The 9,850-nt window shown below is 43.1% G+C and overlaps 1 protein-coding gene across 1 annotated transcript in view; it reads right to left on the bottom strand.

The window, feature by feature from the left end:
• Positions 1 to 4,622: 4,622 nt before the first annotated feature.
• NDUFA9 (NADH dehydrogenase (ubiquinone) 1 alpha subcomplex, 9, 39kDa) overlaps positions 4,623 to 9,850 on the bottom strand; it is a 16,715-nt gene continuing 11,487 nt past the window's right edge. The window contains exons 8-11 of the mRNA XM_012732625.1: positions 9,579 to 9,655; positions 6,912 to 7,007; positions 6,530 to 6,596; positions 4,623 to 4,916 (exon numbers count right to left, since the gene is read on the bottom strand). Coding sequence (XP_012588079.1) covers positions 4,743 to 4,916; positions 6,530 to 6,596; positions 6,912 to 7,007; positions 9,579 to 9,655 — 414 coding nt within the window. The 3' untranslated portion in view covers positions 4,623 to 4,742. The remainder of the gene's footprint in view (positions 4,917 to 6,529; positions 6,597 to 6,911; positions 7,008 to 9,578; positions 9,656 to 9,850) is intronic.

Raw genomic sequence — 9,850 nt, 5'->3', positions numbered from 1 at the left:
CCCCAGTTCTATATGAATAAATAAATCTTTTTAAAAAAATGTTCATCTCCATTCTCTAATGGTGTGACATACTCTTCCCCATGTAAACATCACCTGCCATGTTTTTCCCATCATCATGTTTTTCCCATCATTCCATCTATCATCAGGTGCTTTTCGTGTACCTCTGAGATGGCATCAACTGGCTGTGTTTTATCCAAGATGGCATCAACATACCTAAATTCCCTCTGAGACATTAGGTCCTCAGAGAAAGTAGTGCCTTCCTCTGTGATTAACATAGCCTACCACAGAGCTGGACCACTGTCTCAGTAAATGTTGGATAAAAGAATTAATAAGTAAGACATTATGAAGTGATGAGTCTACAAAATGTTTTCTTAAAGAAAATATGTCTTTCTTTCTCTTTTTTGTTTAATAAAGATTTGTTGAGGTCTAATACATCTAGAATAACCAGAGCTACACAAAAATAAGACAAAGTCCCTGCCTTCAAAGGATATGCTTTGTAGACATTGTTTTGTTCTTTAAAAAAAAAAAATAAGTTTGAAAATGTATCTTGATATTTGACAGATGCAACAGGATTTCTTACTGTCAATTCATGAGAAAGAAAACCCAATTCACAGATCCTCTGATTGGACAACTGTGGTAATTTAAACAACATTCTGCTGTAGATTTTACTATCACATAAAATAACATGCTTATTATAGTGAAAACAACAGAAGTTATTCTAATTGACTAATTTTCTTTCCAACTACCAGTTTTTGAGGCTAGAGAAGAAATGGAGTTGAATGAGGAAGAATGTATCTGATATAGAACCTAGTCCTATCTTTGACTGTCAGAATATAACTCATTCCCAAGACTTAAATTTTGCAATTTTGAACTGGGAATGTCTACCACCTATGGAACAATAACGTTTTATTCAGAGGATGATGACCAGTGCCCATTTTACTGAATACCAATGTCCACTATGTTGCATAAATCATAAGAAAACACACTTTGCTCCTAAGAGTTTATGTATAGTTGACAGTCCTTGTCTGAAAAATGGAGGTAATAGTTTCCTCTCAAGGTCATTGTGAGCTTAACTCTTGCCCATCATATTTATGAATGAGTGTATTTTACATGCCAGGTAGACTAGTACGGTGTTAGGCAAACTTAATAGGCCAGTCATTTTTGTGTGAATGAAGTTTTAGGGACCCTGGACAGAAGTGCAGAAGCTGTATTTTATTCACCAGCGATCATGCCAGTTTTCCTAAGTTCATCTGTGGTTTGGCTGCAATTTTTAGATTGGGGTTATTTTTGAATTTAAAAAAAACTAGTTTGAAGAAACTAGTTATTTATCTTCCGTTGTCATTGAAAAAATAAGTCATTTGGAGCACTTCTTTGAACAACCACCAAGCCCAGCCTGTTAACGAATCTCACAACTAACATTTCTTGTGAATTAAATGATCTCACAAGGTTCAGATAAAATTGTAAATCAGGGTCCTCCCTGGTGGCGCCGCGGGTTAAAGAACAGCACTGAGAATATAAAGCTGCTTCCGCATGAGTTCGATTCCCGCCTGCCCCGGAGGTGACCACATGGCGCGGCAGACTTCTGACCCTGACCCGCCCGCTGCTCCCCTCAGCAGTGTACTTCGTCGATCTGCCTGTTCTGTTCCCCACTCTGTCTCTGGTGAAGCCTCTCACCACCTGAGTCTCTGGCCTGTACCCCAGTTCTGTATGCATAAGTAAATAAATCTTTTAAAAAATAAATAATTAAATAAAAAATAAAATTGTAAATCAGGATCCCTCTTTCCTTACTTCCTGCAGCCCCACAGTTCCCACTTGCAGGGTAAACCACCCTGGCCAAAACCCGGGCAGTGTACCATTGATGGTCTGATACCTGAGCACTTCACAGCTGGTCTGGAAATAGAGTGATGCTAGGCACGTCTGCAGGCAGGACCAGCCAGTGTGTGGGACCCTTGATCTTCAGGTACAGACACAGGCATAGGTGCTACTTGGCCCCAGACTTCCTCACCAGACATGGCCAGTGGGTCAGATAGAGACACACCAACTTTGCTTGTCTCACTGTCAATATTTGAAATAAAAAATTTCATACTGGTGGGCTGGTGAAGTTGACCAAAACCCTCATCTGGACATAATCCCTAGAAGGGAGCAGGTGGGGCCCCCCGCATCATCAGTCTCTTTTGTGAAAAGGTGACTCTGAAGTAAGCAACTCTGATATAGTATGAAAATGAGCCCATGTGAAAGATGGCATTTCATTCATTGAGGAGAAAGTGGTGTCACAGCCAGTACAAAGGTGTAATGGACCAGCCTGAAGAAATAGCAGGGCAGGGTCTTTGAAGGTGGAAAGTGTTGCCAGCGAGGAAGGAGGCTTGAAGAAGACAAGGGAGTCAATTTTGGGTGAAAGTGTCTCCTGCTTGATTCTCAGCAGGGCTTGATTTATACTGTGCAGCAAGTAGTTAATTACAATATTGTATAAGGTGAGGTATAGTGTTAAGGATTTACCACTAAACTTTTTAAGGGGGAACAATGCATTCTTTCTTGACATTTCACGGTATGCTAAATTATACACATTTTTGATAACAGTCATGTCGATGGATGGTTAACTATAAATCAAAGGACGGGGGTCTTGGAAAAGAATAAATTTTGTGTTAGCAGTCATTAGTGATGATCTAAAGAAAGGCTAATGGCTAATTGAAGGTTAGCAGAGTTGTTAGAATGTTTAAGGAAAGGCTAATTTAAGAGGAATTTATACAGCCATCCATTAAGCAACACCTATTAAAACATTAGGAAACTGCCAATGAGTCCTTATGCCTGGGGTCTTATCTCCAGGGCTTGCTTTCTGTCTCATGAGACAGAGGAATCTTATGCCCTAGGGCAGCACAAACCTGCCCAGGCCAGGCAGCCATTTTCTGCGGCTGAGGCAATCCAGTTGTAAGCTACTGGTTGCTCAGGATATTTTTGATATTGTGATTACACAAAAAGGGGGCTGGGGGTCATAACATAAGCTAGCAGTAGAGGTCCCAATCTTTCAGGAAGTCTCTTTTCTCCCGCCCGACAAGAGTTGCAGAGCTTGCCACAAGCAGACTTCAAAGACAGGAATGAGAATGTGCCATTGGTGGAGAAACTGGGGAAGGCAGCCCAGTCAAGCTCCACTGCAGAGAATTCACATCTACAGCCAAGAAGTATTTCGCATTGAGACCTGTAGTCTATAGTTTACAGAGTTGTCAAACAGCTCCCATTTCACCAGCTCTAGAGGTCGGCAAGTTCTAGTTCTGCATGGAGAACATTCCTCCATATTTCTATCTCCTATTGTCATATTTCTAGACTGCCAGGTCCCAGGTATTTGCCCACCCAGACCCTATAGTTGGAATTTCTCTTAACTTTTTAGTTTCTTTAACTATGAAATGCAGAAATGGGACTCAATAATCTTTAAATTGCCTTGCAACTTCTTATTTCAAATTTCTTAGTTCTATATCCATGCAACAGCTCACACCAACAGCACCACCATAAATTAGTTGTTCTTATTCAGCCTTGTTCGGGTCCTTATCAGTGAGATGTAGATCCTTCCATTTGTGCTAAGGCTAAGGTGTTAATGAGTGATGTTTTATTAATGATACTTTTAGCTCATGTAACAGCTTCGATCACCATCCTGAACCTTTAGCACTTTCGTGAAAGTGCTGCATGATACAGCTTTAAATACCTACTTCCAAGAAGGTCCATACAGTTATCTGTCACCCCATCAAACTGCCCCTTCCTCTCAAACTCTGCTCCCCCCTGGCCCATTCCTGGAGAGAAGATGACCTCTGCGGCAAACTGGGAACAAAGCTAAGTGAAGCTGAGAAAAGCGGCCATCCACATCACCTTCCTGGACCCCAGCTGAGGCACAGAGAGAATAAGGGTTGTATGTTTCCTCAGTTTTAACTGTCACGTTAAACAGGCATGGTAATGACCAAGTGAGCCTATTATAACTGAGATTTTATTACAAAAGTCAAAGTGCTACTGCCTGAACAATAATGTTTGTGGTCGGACAGAAATTTCACCTAAGAGGAAGGGAAGAATCTTCCTACCCGAAGCATCTGGCAACTATTTGAGTGCTAGCACTCAGGACTGTTCTACGTGTTGGAGCACAGCATGAAGACAATGAGTGAAAGGGGCTGCTGCCAGGTTTTATATGGGTGTAGAGGTGTTAAAGGGAAGTTGAGAGACAAAAACTGAAGTTGTTTTTGAGATCTGAGCAGAATGGGAACCCACCCCTGCAGACGAGGCTTGATGTGTCTGTCCTGTTTCCACATGTAGGTTTATATCATTACGATAAATTAAACGAAAATACCATGTGAAAAACTCAGATTAGTACGGGAAACTACATTTTCTCAATTAATGGATATTAAAAGGCAATCACCTACCACTTGGGAGTCTTCACAACATTTTGACATTAACAAGGCGTCCAAGTCTTCCAGACTGTATGTTAGAAGGGGCATAACAGGAAAAATTAAGATGTCTAGCATTTCAGAGAACAAGTTTCACATGTATAGAAAAAGTTAAATAATAAATTAGAAGAAAATTATGCTCAAGTTCTAAATCGCTGAATTTCTTAGTTCATAATTCAAAAAAGAAAAGGTGCTACAGAATTTAAGCTCAGATGCTTTAATGGAAGGATCTGATTCACTATGTACAGGACTCTGACGAAAGAGCACTTGTTAGCGGCCAGGTGACCCAACCAACAACCAAAAACCAAGGGCCGCGCGCAGTCACTGAGTGCTGACAGTCTTGGCCGGCTTCACATCCTCAATCTCCATCGACAGCCAGCGGTAAGTGCGGTGACGCCGCAGCACCTCAATGGCCTTGAGTTCCAGGGCTGTTGGCTGAATGCCAAGGTCTTCCAAGCCAGGCAGGTGAGGCAAGGTCTTATCTGTGATGTGAACCTTTGAGGAAACAAAGCACCACAGCAAGCACTGAAAACTGGCCAGGAACACCAAGGGAGACACATTTAAACAGAGGCAGGCGGAGGCCCGTTACCAGACTTATTATTTTCAAAAGCTATGCGGAAGTGTGGAATTCACTCGAAATGCACGACAGGACATGGCGTAAGGGGAGAAAGGCCAGGTCACCAAGCACCAGCAAAAGGTCCCCAGCACCATCCTTGAACTCTGGCTATAGGTGAACCAATCTAAGGTTTAAACAGAAACAAATTCGGGAAGCCCCTCGGCAGGGCTGTAGCTGCCGAGGGTTCAGGAATGAACCCTGAGAGGGTTCAGGAATGAAAGAGGGGCCAAAGCAGACAGGCCCCCTCCCCAGCTCTCCCTGAGTCTACTCTCTGAGCACAGGCTCTCTCCCCTGTTTAACTGCTGGGAGCAATTAGCATCTGTCTCTTGCACCTCTTTAACTTTGTCTGCACTTAACCTGGTTGACCAGCGCTCACTATCTACCTAAATGAACCACACCACCTCGCATGCAGGGGAGAGAATGACCTCTCAGCACCCCAGATGGCCCATAAGCATATGAAGCGGCATACACTGCAGAGAAGTCTGCAATTCTTTACCAGGTGCTGTAAAGCAGGTTCCAGTCAAATCCAAACCCACTGAGGCTTCTGCAGCACTTTCCCAAGTGTGAACAGAAGGGGCACATCAGTGCTGGATACACTACGAGCTGTGACAGCCGCTTGCCCGGCCCCATCACCGGGCCACAAACCCCAAAGAGGGGCTTTCTTTGAGCTTGGCTAATTTCAATGAAGTGAAATCTGAACGGTATCCCTACAGTCACACGAGCCCCATTTCACGTGTCCACATACTGCAGTGGCTAGACGGTGGATGCTGTTGGCTACAGGCCAGTCCCAGGACTGTGGGAAATCCTCCCAGACATGACAGCGGAGCTCTAGACTGTGAAGGAGATCTGGGGTCTCCTGGGGACATGCAGTACAGGAGTCCTCAGGTCTCCCAACATTCAGAGGTAAGGAAGAAGCACGTTAACAGGGGAGACTGAAAAGGATGGGCCGAGTGAGGGAGGAAAAGCAAGAGAGCAGGACCAGGAGAGAGATGGGAATTCAGGGCTTCAAGGAGCGAGGGGCCTCTGTCCGAGGCTGCTCACGGATGGAGAGACACCTGGTCACGGAGCTAACTACTGGGTTTGGCAGCATGGAGATCCTCCGTGACCTTGAGAGAAACATTGCTTGGGGAGAAGCAGGAACAGAGGCCAGAACAGAGTAGGTCAAACAATGAAACAGCACAAGTAGAGACAGCACCGCTCATGCGTAGTGATGCAAAGGGACACAAGGCAGCTGGGAGCGTGGGGGAGGGCACTTTGCCTTAAGGAAAGCAGGGAGGTCTGAATGCTAATGAAATGACCCAGCAGAAAGGAATCAGGGATGGCATCAGAGGAGAAAAAGGAGGAAGCACAGCCTGGAGCGCGAGGAGGGTGGGTGGGCCTCAGGGCTCCCATGAGGGCTGACCTGAGTAAAAGACAGGAGGGAAAATGGCCCGAGCAAGCAGACACATGGGCCTCCCCCACCGCTGCCCAGGCAAACACCCCATGGACTCACCCGCTCCACTTTATCCCTCGTTGTCCAGGGCTCAAATGGGTTCATTTCAAAGAGCCGTCCTATCAACCTAGGAGGAGGGGAAAATACGCTAAGTGCCAAGCTGCTCTCCCCAAAATCCAAGCCAGCCTAGAGCTGCGTGGAGAGAGGCTGAGATGGGGCAGGAGCTCACTGCATCATTCTGGCTTGGGTGTTTTGAAGAAGATCCCCCCGTCTCCCTGCGCCCCGCCCGACAGCGTGTGCCTTTCCATCCAAGCTAACCCAGCCTGGTCGCTGTCAATCGGGAGACTTCACTGTAAGGGGCACACTCCGTAGAGCCCAAATAGTAAATGAAGGTCTGCGTTAGCTCATTTGCAGAAGACACAGAAAGATGCACTTTACTTACTGATAGGCGAAACGGGGCATGGGGTACGGGAGGAAGGGCCTGTGAGCCATGGCAAAGACGTACTGCACCAGGTCGAAAAGGATGTACCGATTTGGCCTACAACAAGAAAAGTCAGGGTTCTTCAAGGTATTTGTACCTCCCAAGCTTTCCCTTTTCAATTTAACAAAACTGCATTTTTCTTATGAAAGAGACACAGGTTCTGCAATCAATCTAGCAGCCAGGACACAAATCACTCGATCCCCCCAAAGATAAACTTCATGTACTTACTACGGCTCCGTCTCCCCCTTTACACTTACACACTCCTTATAAATGTAAGAGCACACAGCCCGTCCTCTTCTGTGGTATCTCCTTCATATAACATTAAACCACAATCATCAATCTGTCACTGAATGTTCTGGAGCATGTTACGGTTATGCATGTTACAGTGCACAGAAACTGTTTCACTGATTTCCCAGTTCTGGGATAGTTAAGCTTCTAAACATAATTTTCTTTTATAAAATGACACTTAAAATGGATATTCTTAAAGTAGTAATTTTTTGTGTTTATCCTAATTATGTTTTTATAATACATTCTAGATCCATAGTAAATCAAAGTATATTTTGAAATGTTAGGGCTTTTATGAAATATTTCCAAACTGCCTTCCAAAGAGATGACATCAGTTTACAGAAAATGCTAATAATTCCCTCACCAAATGAGTTTAGTTATAAAAAACTAGCAAACAAAAATTTCCCAGCCATGTAAATAAGGTACCTCAACATTTTAACTAGCATTACTTTCATACTAGAAATTTTTTCTTCTAACATTTTTGACATTTACAGTTTTTTTCCTCCTGAAGTTCCTATATGTAATGATTTGTAAAATTGCTTTTCATTTTAATGACATAGTTGAAAATGTTTGTATAGTTCCTATTTTGCTTTTTAATGTTTAAGTATTTTGTGGTACAGAAAAATTCAAACATTTCACCAAAAGTTTTATTTTTCTTATGTTTTGGTTGGGTTTTATATTTAGAAAATCCCTGTAGAGCCACCTGTGACACAATTTATATATTTTGTCTACAGCCTTTTTTTAAACCTTATGCACTGTATTTTTGTGCTGATGAAAAGTTAAGATATAAAACCTTTTCTAACGCTATATTTTGAAATGCCACGCATTATCACCTGCTGTATTCATACATATATTTGACACTATTCCTGGATTTTCTGTTCTATTCCATTGATCTTGATAGTTTTGTTTCAGCATAATCTAGGCTTAAAAATAACTACTATCGGCCCTTCCTAGTGGCGCAGCGGGATAAAGCACTGCACTGAGAAGCTAAAGCCACTTCTGCATGAGTTCGATCCCCGCCTGCCCCGGAGGTGACCACATGGCGTGGCAGACCTCTCCTGACTCTCCCGCTGCTCCCCTCAGCAGTATACTTTGTCCATCTGCCTGTTCTGCTCCCCACTCTGTCTCTGGTGAAGCCTCTCACCACCCATGAGCCTCTGGCCTGTACCCCAGTTCTGTATGTAGAAATAAATAAAATCTTTAAAAAAAAAAATTAAAAAAATAACTATCTATATATAATATATTTTAAAATCTCTTCACTCATTTCCCTAATCCTTTTTGCATCAGGAAGTCTGAGATGAGTGAATGAAGATAATTCAGTCAGAATTTGGCATTCTGTCATTATCACTAAAAACAAAAACAACATGAAAATGTTACTGAGAAATATCAAAGCCCTCAAACAGCTTTGTCAAGTTCTAGAAAGATTTGTAAGGATAATATAGCACAATGGGTCACCTCTGGGGTGACAAACAAAACTGGTGTCACAGGTAACCTGATTCAGGGCAAAACCTACCTGTGACAAGATTGACTAATTCCAGCTATGTCACAAGCTTAACTCTCACTGGACCCCATTTCTCTGCGAGTATATAGCAAAAGTGAAGACACATCAGCACAAGCAACTGCAACCTACGTCCACCACTTGGAACCATGGGGCGCTGCAATGCTCAGTCAGATTCATCCGTCGTGGCAACTATGCTCCTCCCTAAAAGTGCTGTTAATGTTTCAGGCTTTGTTGTTTTTTTTTTCTTTAAAATTTATTATTTATGCATACAGAACTGGGGTACAGGCCAGAGGTGCAGGAGCGGTGACAGGATTCACCAGAGACAGAGTGGGGAGCAGAACAGGCCGACCGACAAAGCACACTGCTGAGGGGAGCAGAAGATGGGTCAGGAGAGGTCTGCCGGGCCCTGAGGGTCACCTCTGGGGCTGGAACTGAACTCACACAGAAACGGCTGTGACTTGAGTACTGTGCTTTAACCAGCTGCGCCACCAGGGAGGGCCTTAGACTTTCTTTTAAATCCTCATCTACACTAAAACCAACACTGCAAAACCACCCTTGTAGATCACGGGACTAAGTATAAATGTGGTTAAGACTGTGGTGACAGAAGAATCACTTATGAAAGCAAATTCCCAGGATCTCTCAAATTCTGATTTAATATAAGCATACAGAAGATTCTGATGATGGTGGCCTGTAGACAACTCACTGAGACATACTAGAAAAATGCAGTGGAAGAATGACTATAAAAATGCAATGAATGAAGCTTTTAGAGACGTGATTAGAAATGAATGGTGTTCTAAACCATCATGGTTCTTTCATTTTAAAGTCAAACTCTAACAACTTACCCAACAAAGGCAAAAGTTTTTCCTCTGGCATCTGGTTCCTTAATTGCATTAATAATTCCTTTGGACACATCTACAACCTGTAAGAAATCATAATACATGTTAAAGTACTTGTTGAGAGAAGGACAAACAGGTAGAGAAAGGAAAAAGGGAGGGAAGAAGAGAAGAATGGAAGCCTTATCAATCACAAGAACAAAAATATGATAAAATTATAATAACACTGTCTGTTTTCAAAAACCTTTTTAAGAGCTTCTCCAGAGCTGGAACGATCTCCA

This window comes from Condylura cristata, unplaced genomic scaffold, assembly GCF_000260355.1.
Source record: "Condylura cristata isolate star-nosed mole 26May11 unplaced genomic scaffold, ConCri1.0 scaffold00034, whole genome shotgun sequence".
Lineage (NCBI taxonomy): Eukaryota > Metazoa > Chordata > Mammalia > Eulipotyphla > Talpidae > Condylura > Condylura cristata.
Note: the sequence above shows the minus strand (reverse complement) of the source record. Positions and strands in the feature narration are given on the sequence as shown.